Consider the following 19,664-nt stretch of genomic DNA (forward strand, 5'->3'; position numbering starts at 1 on the left):
GAAGAAGGAGGGAGAGAGGAAGATGAGGAAGCCGCAGGAAAGACAGAAGAAGAAGAAGCCATAGAGGAGACTGAAAAAGGAGCAACGGAGAATGTGGGAGCGGAAGATGAAGCGACAGATAACCCAGAAGAAGAAGAAGACTCCTTAGAACGAAGGGACAAAAAGTACACATAGTCCGCTCCTCCTTGATAATCCTGAAGCATATCCGACATGAATTCTGGACACTCCTGTGTCACATAATCTCTAATGTTAGAGAAACCATTCAAAAAACAACCTCTCACCAAAAATCTATACCTTTTTGAAAGACCCAACAAATGCGCATTATATTCTGCCACATCCAATTGCCGATCATGCAAACCACTTTTAGAAGCCAAAAAAGACACACCAGAATCTGCCTTGCTAGATGAAGGAGTAGGAAAAACAGAGAATGGGGAAACTAAAGTAGAAGATTCAGAAACAGTCGAAAGAGCTTTAAGAGCTAAAGCAAAAGGATTCTGCACCACAGGAACTGAAGCATTGACCTGAGACTTTGAGCCAAACCGAAAAAGAAGTGATGAAGGCGAAAATTTTGCCGAGCACAAATTCCACTCGAACCCGAAACCGGAACCCGTCCAGAGGAATGACTCTGCACACTTAATACTGTCTCCTCACTACCTAACCCAGACCTATCCGTCTTTGTCACACCTAGATCATGATCCTGACTAACATTATCAACATTCAATTTTATCAACAACACTACAAGGGAGTTGGGGGGTCCTTCACTGCCTGCTCCGTGCTGAGGATGCCAGCAGAACCTACCCACTCGGGGGCTTACGGTTCTCCATTACCCTCAGCACCTGTTAGGACTGGTTCTGGAACATGCAGGGGAGCTGTAAAGGAAGAAGGATTAGACATCCTAACACTACTACTATCCATATCAGAAAATTGTTGAAAAAGACTGGCTATTAAATCTGTCATACTACTTGCAATCCTATCCTCTGTCTGTTTGACTACCTCTGAACTCGCTAAATCTTTCGGTTGATCTGTAGCAGAAGCCTGAGACACTTGAGGCTTGAAGAATCTGACCGCCGTTTGCCGCCCTTACTAGCCAACGGCTTACGATGACGAATGTAATCCTCCATCTCTTCTACCGTCCAAGTGGAACATTCATCACGACAAGTCTGCACATCACACTTAACCTTCCTACATACCTGACAGATTGAATGTCTATCGTGTCTCAAGGTACTCATCCGTCTCTTGCGGGAAGGACAGGAGTGATGAGCGCTAGCATCCACAGTCGTAGGGGCAGTCGAAGTCGAAGCCGAAAGCGCGTAGTAGAAGGTGATAGAGAAGACTTGTCCATGATGACCAATCGAGACCGGGAACCAGCGAGTCCAAATCCAAAGACGTTTCACATCGAAGATATCCAGCAAAAGCTCAGCAACCAAGCAAAAGTCATAAATCCAAGAGAAAAAACCAGTAAATACAATCCAGATCTTCACCAGAAATCCAAAATACAAAAGAGAAGTTGGGCATTAGGATTAAACTTCCCACTGCGGAAGGAAACAACATTCCCGCAGCACAAACAAAAAGCAATTGACAAAGGTAGGAGTGTTGCCACATACCTATGTCAGCGTTGCCAAACCTTTATGGTAGCTCAAGTGACAAGATTTTACCTGCAGCGTTGGTAACGCTGGCTGTTAAAATTTCCCACTAGTGGGATTGGTAATTGAGAGCTGTTCATGCTAGTGGGATTAGGGGTGAATTCAGGTGTTCAGGGAGTGTGTTGCAATATGAATACTTTAGTACTGAAGACTATGAGCTCAGATTTGGAGTAAATTTGACAACTGACACTAGCTAGGTAAGGATTTTTAAATTCCATGCGCTACTGCACAATATGTCTAAAACAAATATTTAATTTGTGCAACTTCTGACTTTTCTGAAACCAACTCTTCATTTGAAAGTTTTTTATCCATTTCTTTCTTTAGCCTCCTGAGAATATGTACACTGAATATTTTCATCACATCTCATTAAGTGCAATGCATTTAGTTACCACATTCAAGTATCTTTCCTTGGTAACTTAAGCTATGACTTCTAATTCTCAATTATAAGTCTGTTTCCTTATTCCTTATTATGCAAACAATCTAATTTATAAGGAAGGTATTATTTCAGTTTCAGCTAAAATCATCTCTGCAGCAATTCCATTATTACCTAGCATTTTCCATTTCCTAAGTGTTGTTATTACTTATTCCACTTGGAAAACTGTAAATTAATTCATAAGCATTTTCAGGTATTCATCAATTCAGGTACATCAATCAAATTACCCCTTCATCATTTATTCTGTCTAGTATTGCCTTTTTTCTTCTTATGGTATCGCTAACTCCTCTCTTGTTTTGACAAGTATTTCATCAATAAGTCTGAGGGCTACCCTAACATGAATGCCACTATATGAGTACATGGCTCTGTCAATATTATCATCAGCCTGTTTGTCCAAAAACTGTATTCTGATTTATCTCTTCTTGATATCCATTTAAATTCTATTTAGATTTTGAGTTTTTTGCATGTTTTACTTTCCATTTTCATGAAATTTATATGTACCCTTTGCTTTGTCTACTCTTTGTTGTATCCACAGTTTAATCTTGTTATCTCATGCCCTAATGTTCCCTTACCTGCAGATTCATATACATTCTTGATGTTAAAACAGTCCTTACTCATTGTCTGCTCATCAGATATGGCTTCCAAAACTGCAAATCTTTACTGAGCTTGAAATGCAAAAACCTCTTATGTTCATCTTATGTTTAAGAAGCTTTATGTTCAATTATACATACGTGTGTGTGTCTGACCTTTCAGTTATTTTTTCAACTTTTGAACAACCATCAATTATAACATCTTTTCTTATATTATATTTACAGTAACAGCAATTCTGTTTCTTTGTTATTCAGAATTTCTGGAAAAAAACTATTTTAAGGTAAGTATATAACAAAAAATATTAAGATTCACCTGATATGTTGCTAGATTTTAACAAAGATAATTTTAATCCATTCCCAGTTAATACTGCCTTCAGTAGTTTGAACATTTTACTGCATTAAAGCAAATACCAGCCACTGATAAATTACTTTTCTTCTCTCACTGTATGGAAATATGAGAGAGAGAGAGAGAGAGAGAGAGAGAGAGAGAGAGAGAGAGAGAGAGAGAGAGAGAGAGAGAGAGAGAGAGAGAGAGAGAGAGAGAATGATGTTTATTACGTTTATCATTTGGCCACAATGTTTTAATGGCTGTGAAAACTGTGGGAACTTAGCAGCATTTGAATCTAAGTCTTACTCATTACCATTGCCATTTAAAAGTTCCCAAATGTTTTTTTACCTAATGCTACCATGCTAAGTAATACAGCGAACCCCCCGTATTCGCAGGGGATGTGTACCACACCCCCTGCAAATAGCTAAAATCCGCGAATACTTAAAACCCCTCTAAACACTTAGAACTGCCCATTTTGATAGTTTAAACACAAGAAAAGCCCTGTAAAAATGCTTATACCTAAACATTTTAATAGTTTTATCACAAAAGTGCATTAATTCATAAAAATTATATGAAAATACAGTAATTAGTGAATATTTCTCAGTGAAAAATACCGCGAATGGGCAAATTTCCCGCGAATAATGGCTAGATATGTTCCACAGAGAAACATGTGAATGCGTGAGTCTGCGAATCATGAGAAAGCGAATACGGGGGTTTACTGTAATGCCATTGGGTACTAGACTGGTTGAAGTCAACTTGGTTACAAGCTGACCTGTATTCACCCTCAGGATAGAAGAGTGGCATGTGTCTTATGTAATATCCTGGCTACCAACAGATGATGTCTGTTTTCTAAAATGATTCCAACTGATCACCCAGCCCAGGCACTCCCAGCACTGGATTTCTTCAGGCAGGCATCCAGGTGGTCTTGGTTGGTAGTGGCCTTGGTCAGTATGCCATTTCTGTTAATATGGGTATTCTCCCTGGCCAGTTAATGTGACACCCTGTAGCTGGAGCCCCAGTCTGGGCACTGCAACTGCTGTTGCAAAAGACCATACAACTGTGAGATCACCACTCACTAATGTAGATAACTTCTTAAGAGAAGAAACTGCTGCTGCAGGTGTCCTTAGTGTAGGAAGCTGAGTGGTCACAGTTGCAGTAGTGATTCCATTTCAATCCTGTTCACTGTCCCAACCATGGTCATTGAAAAAAATAAAAAAAGTCTTTGGCTTGTTCAGGTGGTCACATTCCTGATGACTACTCAAGTCACGGCTAAATATTTCTTGCAGCTAGAACATAGATCTTAAAACAAAATCACTAGAGGTGTACATGCTCCTCCAGAATCCCTCAAAGGGCTCACTACGCATGAGGCAGCATGGCTGAATTACACCTAGTTGGTCAACTTGAAACACTGCCTGCAGTGGTCTTTCCTTGACTACTATCGTGGAAGAGGAAGACCTGCTAAAATGCAAAATCTGACAACTAGGACTTCCTGTAGAAAAGTAACTACGGACCGAGTGATCAATCTTAACATGTCTTGCGAGTTAGATTGGAAAAAAGATCAGTCTGCATATCATTTTCAGGACTTAATCTAGGGTTGGCATGTACATACAGCAGGGCTTACCTGTTATGATGGAGACACAAAAAGAAGCAAGTGATCACCCTGAAAGGATGAAGGGAAACTTAGGGTGAAGGGGGATGAACAAAGAAGAAAATGTTAAAGAAATAATGGAAAAATGAGGCAGGTGCCTGATAGGTACCTGAAGCCATGGGTGATGTATGCACAGAGCTGCTATTGATCTATCATTTACACAAAAGTGTGCAGTCTGGGAGCATTAAAAGATCACAAGTGTGGGCATATATGAGTGATGGGGCTGTTGTAAATCAAGAACTTAGGACTTAAGTCTCCTTCCTGTGCTTAATGTAAATGTTTATGTGAAACACTGTATTTTCTTATAAATATACAAACCTTATATCCAGTAGCTGGTGAATAAAAATCTTCTGGCCAAACTTCTGAACCAAGCATTACATCATCATTCAGGTAGAGGAAATGTTCTGATAACCCAGGAATCCTGCATGATGGAAAGATGCTTGAGTACACAACTCAATATTTTTACAGAGTTTGAAGCTTCTATAAGATTAAATTAACACAAATTTGTGCAAACAGCAAATTAAATTCATGCACCAATAACCCTAACTTCTTAAGTTTGTGCAAAACTACACTGTAGTCTATTTCATTCCATCTGTCCACTCACCAAAGTAGGTTTTACCTAGATGTGGCATACACATAGCTAGCTCGTGATTGATTAAAATCAATGTTTCCAGTATCAGTCTTACTAATAAAAATGCAAACTATTTCTGCAGTAATTCATCTGAATGCTTATACACACAAAGATGCCTTACACCACCCAATATTGATCATAAACGCCAATTTTTATCAATAATGCAGCAATATAAGCACAAAAAGACTAACTTGTATCGCATAGTCTATGCAGTTAAAACACAAATGAACAGTGGGCTTTCAATTATTGTTTTATCTCACTGTAGGTAAATAAAAAGACAACTGGCTATGCAAGTGCAAATAAAAGGTATCTTAATAGTTTCTTGCATGTAAATTACATGAGAAGGCTAATATTCAAAATACCATGAAATATTGTTGTCTAAAAGAATGTCTGGGGTAGGTGGAAAAAAGCAGGTACAGCAACACTGGCTGGAAATTTCAGTTAATACGTGACAATGGTATTGTGGTTTTCTTTTCAAGATACTGTGCATATTTACTATGTAATTTTTTTCTTAAGCATACAAATCATTATAATACCTGTACCTCAGTGAGAGCAATTTCAGGAGTATTTTGCTATGCAATTTATTGAAGAAACTAATTTTGACTGATATGAAATAAAAATGTGCTTAAAAGAAGGCCAATAAAAACAGATATCTGGCGAATTAAAGGTTACTTTTCCAGTTTAAATACGTTGATATAATTTTGGTATCACTGAAGTTATTTTTATATTAATACAATGAAATTGTACATAGAATAAAGTTTAAATGACAATGATATCTTGTGAGTTGAAAAGTTTGTGGCATAGGTCTATGAACAGCCTGGGCAATACCAGTGAGATAAAGCACAATTATGGAAAGCCCATTATCAGTTTGTTTGATATGAATCGACTGTTTGATACAAGCTCATCTTTCTTGTGCTTATATTGGTATAGTATCAATAAAAACTGGTTCTTGTATATATAAACATTCAAATATATTACTGAAGAAAGTTTTAATTTCTATCACAGTAAGCTAACAATATCGGAAACACTAATTTTCAGCCAATCACAAGTTACCCATGTGAATGTGCCACATCTTCAACCATGGGTGGACAAATGAAATGAAACTAACTATAGTACACATCTCTGATGAGTACAACATTACCTATGTTTACTCATATTTCTCATTACAAATGCTGGTACATACACAAATGGTAGATGTCTAACTATGATCCTTCCTGGAAGTTTAAATGCAAAATTAACTACTCAACCAGTGCTCAACTTAATTACCATATTTGCTGACACAAAAGGCACCCAAGCATATACGGTACATCCCAGTTTTGGGTAATACATTATGGAATTATAAACATAGTACCAATCATTTCCTTCATCTTCATGCTTATTAAGAGTTGCATTACAGTGGTCAACTTGTTAAAAAATTTCTTAATTTTCAATGGTGATTTCCATAATTCAGAATAAAATAAAGTTTTATTCATCCTTCAAGCAATGGAGAAGGAAGTTTTAAGAAAGTATAAACTAAATTTAAGATTGTAGCTGTGGACGAGGAAACAAATAATGCGCAGGTCACAAATGTTTTGGAAGAGGCAAAAGCAACGTCCGGAACTAACAAAATCATACCTTTAGTACTTTAATTTACTGCATTTATAAATGAAGTACTGTAAATCCAGCTTTGATAATTTACAAAAAATGTATCTCTGAAATACATTTCATTTAGCAACTATAATTAATCCACACCACCCGTGCATCTGATATCTAACCCCGTCTCCTACAGCGCTCCTGACTGGCCATTGATCAGCCAGCCACAGGGCTGGAAACTGGTCAGTCGGTTCCAGCTGTCACCGAGTGAACATCTACGCTGTGACCTCTCCTCATGAAATACAACTTTCAAAAGTTATAACTTTCATTACACCTCAGTTTTACCTGAAGAAAAGTAGTGTTTCTCAATTTCATCACTAGACATCGCCAAGCCAATAATTCAAGGATTATAATGATATATGAATTATGTACTTCAGTAAACTTAATGCCCAAATATGTATAGTGAAATAAACATGAGGCTATTGTCTGCACGCATCCCCTCTCATTTTAATATTCTTTATCTTTTGCTTGTTATTTTCACATTGACAGCCCTACCTATAATTTTTTGGTAGCATTGTCATCTACAACATTTAAGCTACGATACTTTATGATACACAAGACGATAAATGATAAATGCACTGCGATGTCATGTAGGGAATGAAAGAATATATTTTCATTAAAAATTTCATGTTTATTTCACTAAACATATTTTAGCATTAAGCTTACTGAAGTACATAATTCATATATCATTGTAATCCTTAAATCATTGGCTTCACAATGTTTAGTGATGAAATTGAGAAAAAACTACTTTTCTTCAGGTAAAACTGAGGTGTAATGAAAGTTATAGCTTTTGAAAGAAGTATTTCATGAGGAGAGGTCGCAGCGTAGATGTTCACATTACCACATTACCTCAAACAATTGGCTTACAGATTTAATTTTCTCAAATCATGAACTACACCAAAGGATGGATCTGAAGTACCTCCACTTATAATGTTATTGTTCCTGCATTTTCAAAACAGAATAAAATTGTACTACTGTAGATGGTTTAAAATGGAATATCTTCTCTAGAGATAAGGATCCTGAGGGGCTGCAGGTCAAACAATACATTAATAACAAATTTCAAAACACTAACAACTCTCATAAATGGTTTGGCAGCCTACTTTTGGGGTGTGACAAAGGAATTAATAACCTTGCTGTATATAACACCAGCCATACTGGAAATCCTATACTGGAAATCATATTCTATGCTGCATAATTAGGTTAAACAGAATTTTGTACATACAGCTACTTCAGGACAATGAATCAAAGAAAACCAAGATGATACAAAATGAAGACAAAATGGATATGTGTATTCAGTGCAAAGGAAACCTGTACCTCCAACGTTACAATGCCCTTACTTAAGATTAAATGACACTACTTAATGCTATGCCTCCTATCTCTCTGGCACTGTGGCTGATTAATCTAAATGATCCATCCTCACAGACGCTGTCTTGGAAGCTAGGATGAAAGTGGAGGGACCGCAGGTATAACTTACCTGTGTATATGGCTTTCGATAGCAGGAGATGAGTATGTTGGAAGATGGCTTTTGTTTAGAAAAATATCTTCATGCTGGATTATCTTCAATTTTGGATGATCTAAGTTAATCCAATATGGAATCTGACCACTTGTGACAATGAAAACCCGACGTACCCAGGGTGCATGCTTCTCTAAAGACCTGAGAGAGTAACGTAACTCCTGAAAAAAAAAAGCATAATTCACTAAACACTGACTATTCAACAATGCACCTCGAAAAAATATTAAAAAATTATGACAACATATTATGCAGACATCATTTTACTGCACTTGAGATCATAGGTCACCTTGCTAAAGTTTCTTTTGTAAAAAGAAAAAAAATTATTATACGAACGTATTCATCACGAAAAGACCTTACACTTATCAGAATGGATCTGAGTGCACAAAGCAAAACATCCAAGGAAAGAAAAAGCCACTGTACTTGCTATATTCCAACTGAGAGAAGGGATGGGAGGAAGGTGCTAGAGTATATAAATTTAATATACTGGGAAAATAGTTTGCTAATACACACCATTCATCATAAAGTCAGGGATGGAGAGTTGACTAAGTTAGGTCCAAAAGACAGTTTCCAAAAGAAGCATGATGATCATGATGACCATATGATGATGATGATGGTGATGATCATGATGAATGATCTATTTACCTGGGAAGTCACTCCTGGCACAACAGATAAAAGGCCAATGACTTATGGGTGGCTTTATGAAGATAAAACTTAGCAAAAGTATTTTGACCATGCAATGCCAACTTGAAGGATGTTAGGAAATCAAATTTATATTAAAAGTCATACAGGAAGATGACAGGTCTTTAAAAGCCATAGCACAAACTTGGGTGATAACATGCTGAAGCTAGTAAGAGTTAAAGTTCTTTGATATTCTTAAACAGGAAAAGGCAATAAGAAGAGGGATGGAATGACTTTTTGCAATGCAGGTAGATATGAAGATGCTGATTATCCTCCTTGAATAAAATAAAGTAAAGGAACTGAAGAGGGAACTGTCCCCATTGGAAGACTGAGGCTTGGCTACAGTCTAGGGTAAAAGAAAGACTGGCTGAGGACCAATGACTGGAGTAGAGGGCATTGCTGGAAAGAGCATGTACTCGATGACACCCTGCTATGGCTATTAAAATACTTTCAAATGTCAAGTTGTAAGAATGCTTCCAACATAAGCCTGTAGGTGACAGGTGAGATTGCACAAGACCATGGACAAATCCCTACTTGGAGGCTTGCCTAGGACTCAGAGAAACTTACAGTAATAGTGCAAGACTGGAAAGTCTCCTGCTGTTTCCTAAAATGATATTTTAATGATAAAATAAGGTTTGTTCATACTTACCTGGCAGATATATATATAGCTGTATTTCTCCGAAATCCGACAGAATTTCAAAACTCAAGGCACACGCAGTGTGGCCAGGTGGTTAGTACTCATTCCGCCGCTGGGAGGCGGGAATCGGGAACCATTCCCATTTTCTATTCAGATTTTCTAGTGCCACTGTCTCAAGAGGAGGCGGGAGGCACTGAAAACAGTCCATGAGTATATCTATCTAGGTAAGTATGAACAAACCTTATTTTATCATTAAAATATCATTTTGTTCATGACACTTACCTGCCAGATATATATATAGCTGAATCTCCACCGTAGGAGGTGGGAAGAGACAGAATAGGATTTAGGAAACAAATAAATCCAGGCGAATGACGCCTTGGTTCCTTACCTGTTAGCATAGCTGACTCTTCGAGGTTATCTGTCACCCAAGCCTGCTTCTGCTTATCCAGAGTCTCCAGCAAGGTAGGGACCTATAAAGCTGAGAGATCCAGATGACCTGTCCAAGGGGGCGTGACCACAATATTAAGGACTAGATCATGTTACCATACAGAGAGGGAGAAGGAGCAACGACCAACCACCTGACCAACATCCTATCTAAGGTAAAAGAACCTAGCATAGGCTAAAAAATTGGGATGTCCACCTCAATGGCCACCCAACAACCAGAAATAGACAACAACAAGATTAAAAAATACTACCTAACCCCTAAAGGATAGGATGAGTATTGCCTTCTTCTCCCAACATAGTGTCTGCGGAAACAAACGGTCCAAAAGAGCAGTTCTTCAAATGTATTTCAAAACATCCCGCAAGTAATGCTGAATTAACACTGAATTACTTCTCCAGAAGGTAGCACCAAGAATATCATTCAGAGACATATTCTTTTTGGAAAGCCATCATGAAGCAGCGATAGCTCTAACTTCATGAGCTTTTATTTCAGAAGTCTCATGTCACCTTCTAGGCAGGAGGAATGAGCCTCTCGAATAACACTTCTTAAAAAGAATGCTAAGGCATTCTTGGACATGGGAAGATCAGGTCTCTTCACCGAACACCACAGATTGTCCGATGAGCCTCTAGTATTCTTGGTCTTGGCTAAGTAGAACTTAAGAGCCCTGACAGGACACAAGACTCTTTCTGACTCTTGCCTAAGTATTTCCGTCAAACCTTTGATTTCAAAAGATTTGGGCCAAGGGTTTGAAGGATTCTCGTTCTTGGCTAAGAACAAAGGATTTAGGGAGCATACAGCATTAGGACCCCTAAAGCCAATATGTTTGCTAATAGCCTGCACTTCACTGATCCTCTTAGCTGTCGCCAGAGCCGTTAGGGAAGACAGCTTTCTAAAATCACGTTTTTGAGGGAAGCCAAGACAGAGGTTCAAAATTACTAGACATAAGAAACTTCAGGACAACATCCAGATTCCAAGAAGGTGTCCTGAGTTGAGGAATTTTGACAGTCTTCAGGATCTTAATTAGATCGTGAAGATCCTTGTTATCGCACAAGTTCAGGCCTCTGTGCCAAAAAACTGCCGATAACATACTTCTATAACCCTTAATAGTCGAGACTGCCAGTTTATTCAAATATGCCTAAGATAAAAAGGAAGTCAGCTATTTGTGGTACAGAGGTCGTGGACGAGGAAACTCCTTTACTCCTGCACCATCTTCTAAAACAGACCACTTGTACTGGTAGACCGCATTCAAGAAGGTCTCCTGGCATTGGCGATGGCCTTTGCCACAGATCTCGAAAAGCCTCTTGCTCTGGCCAACTTTGAGATAGTCTGAACGCAGTCAGACTCAGAGCCGGAGAGGTTTTGGTGGAACCTTTGAAATGCGGCTGCTTGAGAAGGTCCACCCTCAATGGCGTTCTTGGAAAGTCCACTAGAAGGACAGGGTCTCTGGAAACCAATCCGCTGCTGGCCAGAAGGGGGCTATTAGAGTCATCCTTGCTCCTTCTGACGTTGCAAACTTCCTTATCACTTCTCCCAGGATCTTGAAGGGAGGGAAAGCGTAAAGGTCGAGGCCTTCCAGTCCCAGAGGAGGGTCTATGGCGGGCTAACGCTCCTGGGTCTAGGACAGGAGAGCAATAAGGGGGAGTCTTGCCGCCCTGGACGTGGCAAAGAGGTGAAGAATCCTGTCTGGGAGGAGAGACAATCCTATGGGAAGACGATGGGCGAGGGGACGCCTTCTTCTTCCTCACAGGAGCAAGAAAAGTTCTCTCCATAGAGCGGCTGGGGCGCTCCGAAACATCCTCATCAGACGAAATCCTAGACTTCTTCTGCGGTGGAAAGGCTTCAAAATAACTAGCCGACGAAGAAGACTGACGAGAAGCGTCCTCTTGAACACAACTCCTCTTGAGAGGACGAGAGTCCTCACGAGAATTCCACCCCTTGCGCGGGGAGGACGCCTCGGAGGACGAAAAGCAGTCCTTGAGAATGCGCGCCGAAGCACGATCTCTGGCAGCCTGGGAAGCGACAACAGGAACTGCCGAAGGGACGTCAGATCGGTGGGAAGCCCCCGTAACCTTCTTGCGGCTTTCGACATGCCTTCTCCCTGAGTCCTGGGAGTCTGACAGCGGTCCAGGCCTAGAAGCATTATGGGGCCGATCTGACGCCCCCTCCACAACACTGGGGGGAGCACTACACTTCACAGCACTTTGAAGAGATGTCACTTTGTTCTCGAGCGCACGGATAGAACTCATGATCTGCGCCAGGGCCGAACCCTCCACAGACACAATATCAGGGCCCGAAGGCAAAACCACAGGGACAGGTGCAACATCAACTACGTTAGGATTATCAGAGAGGAAATAACCTGACTCTTGCACACACTCCTGGAGGAAGACCTCCTAACCCTGTCACGCCCAACTTGCGAACATACGAATCGTAAGACTTCCAGCTCGCATCCGATAAAGGTTCACACTCCTTACATCGATCATCTATAAGACAAACATGCCCCTACACTCAAACAAACGAGTGAGGGTCTACCAAGCTTTGTAGCCTCACCTTACAATCACTCATACAACATACCATGAAACTAGCAGAACTAGAACCAGACATAGTTAAAGAGAGGTCATAAGCAAAATCCACAACAATCCAGAAAAGCTGTAGCCAATCCACAGTCCAAGAATCAAAACCAAAAGTCAAGAGAATACTTAAGTGGGAATAAGCAAGTTAACGAAATTCAGAGGCGGAGGTACTGTAACAGATGTTAACAGTACGGCGACAGAGAAAAATCTGAATAGAAAATGGAATGGTTCGATTCCCGCCTCCCAGCGGCGGGAATGAGTACTAACCACCTGGCCAGCACTGTGTGTGCGCGAGTTTTGAAATTCTGTCGGATTTCGGAGAAATACAGCTATATATATATCTGGCAGGTAAGTGTCATGAACAAATCAAGGCATAACAAAAAAAAAAAAAAACTGTTGACAGAGTGGAAGATTGACAGGGGTGGCAATAGTGACACAATCACCTTCAAAAACCCACTTACCTGGGGCAAGCCCAATAACAGTCATGGGAGAAAATATAAAGACTGAGGGTAAGGAAAAAACCTGCAGCAGTGCTGTTGCTTCATAAGAAACCTATATGCAGAGGAGACTTTGGAAATCTGTGAGTTCTACAAGGTCCAAAAGACATTCCTCCTGAGGCCACAAAGGAGATATGAGAGTCACTCAGGAGCCTGCCAAAGCTTGAAACTGCACTAGCAAAGCAAGTAGCATGCATTTACTCTTGAAATGCAGGCACTGTAAAAATGAGTAAAAGTTTTCTGCTGAGGCAGAGCTTATGGAAGATGGTTAAACAACTTATCTTCTGATAACCGATGAATAATTTTTCTGAGTAATACAGTCTAGAATATAGAGATCCTGGGAGGTTCCTGGTATCTTGATAAATGAATAGTGACCCACCTTACAATAACAGCATAGCAAAAAATCAGATTTTTGTACCACTGATACCATGATCTCTTGCTACAGAAGAAAGCATTAGAAATGTTTCCAAAGTCCTTTGATTGTTTGAGTAAAGGTTCGCTGGTGTTGTGACATCTAAGGTCACTGATGCTGAGCTGAGGTGCTATGAAAAAGAAAACTTGTACAGTAGTTGAAGATACCAACTAGTACAGTAAAACCTCGCTTTAACAGACCTGGAACAAATGGACATCGGATTTAACACACAAAATCCTGCCAAGAGTAGTGGTTGCTGTTGTTTACGTTTACTCGTGCACTAACCTCAGCACCGGTGCAAAATTGGAACTTTCCGTGTATAAGACAACCTTTAGATAAAACGAGGTCAAAAATTATGGCAAATTTTCATGAATTTATCTCATATCTATAGTATAAGACAACTGTTAAATTACAAAACCATCTGGTACAGGCTAGTTTTTGCAACAACAGGGATCTTATGAAATACTAGTTATGTAAAGATGATGTTATTGCAAATGCTGTTTTCCTTACTGTATCTCTAGAAATTCAAAATAAACGAAATAACAAAGCCGCGTCTATATCATGTTTTTCCTACACGTCGCCTAAAAGGGAAACCATTGTTTTGTTTACATTTCATCGCCAATCACAAACCCCTAACAATAAGATAATGTACGATAATTATCGTACACAATTATCGTTCTTATGACTGAACTGTTCTAAACAGTTATTTATCACCAAAATGATGATGAATTTTTAATGAAAAATGAATATTATGTTATTCTAAATGTTATTACTACCGTAATTACACTGCCATTAAAATTTCTGAAAGGTTACTGAAAGATAAAGAGTGCAACCATGACTCAATGTTTACATTTTGTCAGCTGGTCTCCCATAGATGAAAGCTAATTTCATTGATATGGAATTATTCCTCAAGTAGGCTATTTATTATGAAGGTGTGCCAATAATATATAAGGTAAAAATGGTTTTGTTAAGTTTGCGTTTCATTACCAATCACAAACAAAGATATAATAATGTACGATAATTTTCGTTCATATGACTGAATTGTTCTAAACAGTTATTTACCACCAAAATAATAATGAATTTTTAATACAAAAATGAATATTGTATTATGTTATCCTAAATGTTATTACTACTGTAATTACAGTACCATTACAATTTCTGAAAGGTTACCGAAAGATAAAGGCTGCTGTGAGGGCAACCATAACTCGATGTTTACATTTTGTCAGCTGGCCTCGCATAGATAAAAGCTGATTTCATTGATGTGGAATTATTCCTCGAATAGGCCATTTATTATGAAGATATGCCAATAACATACAAGGTAAAAAGGGTTTTATTACCTTTATTTTCAGTTTATTTCATAATGTGAATCTTTTCTTGCATGTCGGTGGTTATCGCACCTAGGCTGAGGCTAGCCTACCAATAAACATCACTTAAGACACAAAAAAAACAATGCTTCACTTTAATGAACAATTGGCTTTAACGGATGACCTTCCCCTGCTATTAGTCCGTTTCACTATACAGTAAAATATTTGTTGGTATTCATTACATTCTTACCTAATCAGGTCTTGGAAGGGAAGTATGGTGTGAGATCCGCTGATCAACAGTCTTAGTTTTTGGTGAGCAACCTAATACAGTCACCACACTACTTACAAACATTCAGATACAAACAGACATGGTCACAAGTTAATATTATGTTTAGAGCGCTCCCCTTTCCCACTCATAAATTCAGATTTTGCTCTGCGAGCCTCTTCTGCCTAGTAAGAATTTTTGAAAAGAACAGAACATGAGGGAGAAGAAGAACCTGTTTATCCCGAGTATTCTCTTGATTAAGTATCATGTATTCTCCTTACAATCACAAGAACACTTGTTCATACTCATAAAACATTCATGGTTATTTTCATCTTCCCGATTTAACTTGTTCTTTGATGAATTCCCATTTTCTTATTTCTTCTCCCCATAGGAAATGTTTGGTATGTATTTTTGTGAACAGATGGTGGAGTGCATTGCTTACTTTGTGAACTACCAATGCCAGATGTTGCTCCTGCGAAATTCGCTCCATGTTCATAGCTTTCAAAGCATGGACAAAATACTAAATACTAAAATTTTAATTAAAAAAAAAAGTATTTTCTAGACCAAAATCATGGTACTTATGCAGACCAAAAGCAACAAAGGTCCCAGAACTTATGGAATGCCATCATCAAAAACACACTCACACTATGTAGCTTTCAACACTAAGTAGAAAATTCTTGTACAGATTATAAGAGTGTTTTGGTTACATAGGTCAAAAGTAGCAATAAAACCACATTACATACTGTGAACATATAAAGTATCCACCTGGGCATCAATCCTACATACTAACTTTTGCATAGCAAATGTCTGGACCCAAGGTACTTGTACAAGGGCTTAAACAACTTTTAACAGGTTTAGAGAGCACACTTAAAGGATGGAAACTGCTCTGCAATTGTTGCAATTAGCACTTAAACAACCCTTTGGAACAAGTATCATTAGATGTGATTAGCACTAATACAACCCTTTGGAACAAGTATCATTAAAGATTTTCAGAGTTTAATCACAACAGTAATAAGAAAAGGTACTCCTTATGGAATGTTCTCCTACAATCCATGTATTCTTGTACTAATTCAGATAACATATGATTCAGTTTGGTTCTAGAGGGCTGTCCCACCAGCTGAAATTAGAAGGATTCTTCTTCTTCAGAGGAAGTCTGGGAAGTTTGCACAGATCATAAAAGGCTATGTAAAATTACTGTAATGGGTTTGTATTGAATGGATTGTTACAAAACTATATTTTGTGTCAAAATCCCTAAAGCTTTTTCTTAAAAATTGTCAAACCCGAATAATTTTCTGACTCAGCCAAGATCATTTCAAGAGTAACTTATGTGCAATATATCAATGAAGTTAATAACTGAGTAGATGCACGGGACAATTATCAGTTTTGCAATAAGAGTTGAGATTTTCCCCCTTATACCTCATCTGAAACCACTACATATCTGTCTAACCATTACTGCACAGGTTAATGAACATCAAAAGTGTGACAGACAGATAGACAGACACACTGATGGAGACCTTTGCTAATTTTATGGGGGTGGTAGAGTGTCAACCACTTAGAAAACCAAAGTCATGGAGAAAGGCTGTATATGATAACTAAAGATAGGTTGGAAATCAAGAAGAAAGTGCAAGATAGAAGAAATTGGACAGAACTTGCCAAGTGCAAAAATGCACGTAAAAGTATGATAATTTTTCAAAAATTACAACTTAATCTACCATAAATTCATTTTCAGAGTACTGAAAATTACATTAAATATCTACAGCTTCAAGGATTAGCCAACAAAACCCTTGAAAATTCTGGTACTGAATAGGCATACACAGATAGGGAATTATAATTACCTCATTATCTTCAAATCTATTGGCATCAATTTCTTTCATATGATCATCCTTATCTGGCTGCAGCATTAGCATGGCAGGCCGCACTTTGATTGTGGTATCTGGCAAGATGTGCGGGTTGACATTAGCTTCTAACAATTCCTTAACAAGTTCAACATCGCTGCATTCCATCACCTTCACAGCACTTGTACCAGATACTGAGCACTGTTGAAAAAATATACATGATTACAAAATAAGATAACACTTAACATTAAACAATATGGAATCACAAATGCTGTCTAAATTTAAGAAAACATAATACAATGTTCTTAACTGAAATCTGGTGTTTGTCTACTTTAAAATTTATTCTTACAAAAAATCCAGAATCTTTTAAGTATTTACAAAAATCAACTAATACACCTACAATTTTTTATTGTTATAAAATTACCTGATGTATTGTAATTCCTTATATAAAAAAATCCCATCTCCTTTCAGGGACACAAAGATTAGCAATTTTGCAATTTTCAAGAAACATTTTTGAGTAATGGGTGCTTTAAACAATTTGCTGCAACCAATGGTAAAATCTGTTAATGGTTTTAGTTTGCAAAAAGCATATCCACATTAATTTTAATATGCAACACCATTTTTGGTTCAGACTACTTCAGTGCTTATTCCCAATTTAAGATCATGACAAACCACTTTCGAATTAAATAGATCATCTACAGAAATTGCCAAATGGTTTTGGCAGCCCAACAAATACAGCAACATGGCATTTTAAAACATGTTTATGTCTTCTGAAAAAATGTTAAAAAGAGATGTACAATATGGTGTCAAACTCCAGTCACTGCAATCTTGTGGCTGAATGGCTATGTCAATTGTTGCAAAAATGACAAAAACACCACTATCACAGTTCTACTGTCTTCCAATCAAAATCAATGAACTGAGCTGAGTGCTCAATAAAATCCAAAAGTTTTTGACCGATTACCAGCCTTGAGTTACAGCCTAGACACAAACCTGAACAGATATATTCTTATGATCTGGAAACAAAGTACTCAGTAATTTCTCTGATGCCACTGTTCCTCCTCCAGTTATTAAAACAGCATTCCGTTTTTTCATCCCCCAACCACCGCCAACATCTGAAAAATAAATGTTCTTTTTATATTACTACATCCTTATAGTATAAAAAAATGCTGTATATTACATTTTTTCTAAATTATCCCATTCCCCCAGTATGGTAAAGACAATATAGTGGATCCCCGCCTTTTCACGGTTCCACCTTCGCCAATTCGTGGATTTTTCTGTGGAATCAATGCACATTATTCTCGGAAAATTCGCCTATTCATGGTATTTTTCATTGAGAAATATTCGCTAATCATTGTACTTTCATATCATTTTTGTGACTAAATGCACTTTTTGTGATAAAAATATTAAAATACTCGGGTATAAGCATCTTTAGAGGAGTCTTCTGGTATTTGAACTATAAAAACAAGCAGTTATAAGCATTTTTAGAGGGGTGTCAAGTACAGGCAGTCCCCAGTTAACGGCGGGCTTGGTTAACAGCGATCCAGTTTTATGGTGTTTGTCTGGCGACGAAAATCCCCAATTTCCACTTATCGGCGCCGATACATACCTAACAGAAGTGCCGATAACCGAAAATCGGCGCTTTTCGGCGCCGATAACCCCGAAAATGACCAAAAAAGCGCCGAAAATTGCCGAATTTCAGTTAGTGGCAGTTATCATCATACCCTCAGAAACGGAACCCCGCCGATAACCGGGGACTGCCTGTATTCGTGGATTTTACTATTCGCAGGGGGTTGTGAATACTGGGGGTCGCCTGTATTCAATTAATCATATTTTAACTGATGAACTGAGAAAGAACCATATGAAAAAATCTTCCACATTATATTATTATCATTTTTACAATAATCACTACTAAACCACACCACTGAATCAAAACAATTGGCTCTCACAACTGGCTGAAATGTTTGTCCTGAATACTCAAACTTAAATTTATTTAATTTAATAAATTTCAGTTCTTTCAAAATTTGATAACTGGGTAAATGAAGTTTTGACAAAATTCTCCTGGACTGATTTGTTGCTGGTTAAGTTTGGACATGCATATAAAGTGTGTTCAACTGTTAGTGTTGACCTGGCCTGCATTCTCAGATTAAGTCATTCAATATCCATGAGTACAGTAATGTGACATTTAAAGACAGAATGAAAGTACTTCAATATGAGTTTCATCTCTTTTATCAGATTCATTACCCCAAAAACTCTCCTATTTATTATTGATCATTTTACAGACATTGTTGGCATCTTAATTTCCCTTTATGCCCACATGGTCAAGAATCCAGCATATCTCAACAGATACAAGAGCTGCACACAGTTCATGTAAAGAAACCATTACTTGGTGTAAAAAGGAATTCTTGGGACAATTAGTTTTCAAGAATTTCTTTAGTACTTTTTCAGCACTAAAGATTACAATTTTCTGTGTTGATATAATCATTATTACTACTGAATTTACTGCAAAAAATTTACAAGGCAGCAAATCATACACCTGATGAAGACTTGGAACCATCAGTATAAATTGCATAATATGGACCTTTATGCTGTATGTATTCTAAAATGTG

General features: G+C 38.1%; 1 protein-coding gene across 2 annotated transcripts in view; it reads right to left on the reverse strand.

Annotated features, from left to right (window-relative positions):
• Gnptab (N-acetylglucosamine-1-phosphate transferase subunits alpha and beta) overlaps positions 1-19,664 on the reverse strand; it is a 78,195-nt gene that overhangs the window by 37,060 nt on the left and 21,471 nt on the right. For both annotated transcript variants that reach the window (XM_067090043.1, XM_067090044.1), the window contains exons 6-9: positions 18,049-18,170; positions 17,059-17,259; positions 8,380-8,579; positions 4,961-5,063 (exon numbers count right to left, since the gene is read on the reverse strand). In XM_067090043.1, the coding sequence (XP_066946144.1) occupies positions 4,961-5,063; positions 8,380-8,579; positions 17,059-17,259; positions 18,049-18,170 (626 nt within the window). The remainder of the gene's footprint in view (positions 1-4,960; positions 5,064-8,379; positions 8,580-17,058; positions 17,260-18,048; positions 18,171-19,664) is intronic.

The sequence above is a fragment of the Macrobrachium rosenbergii genome, chromosome 4, assembly GCF_040412425.1.
Source record: "Macrobrachium rosenbergii isolate ZJJX-2024 chromosome 4, ASM4041242v1, whole genome shotgun sequence".
Lineage (NCBI taxonomy): Eukaryota > Metazoa > Arthropoda > Malacostraca > Decapoda > Palaemonidae > Macrobrachium > Macrobrachium rosenbergii.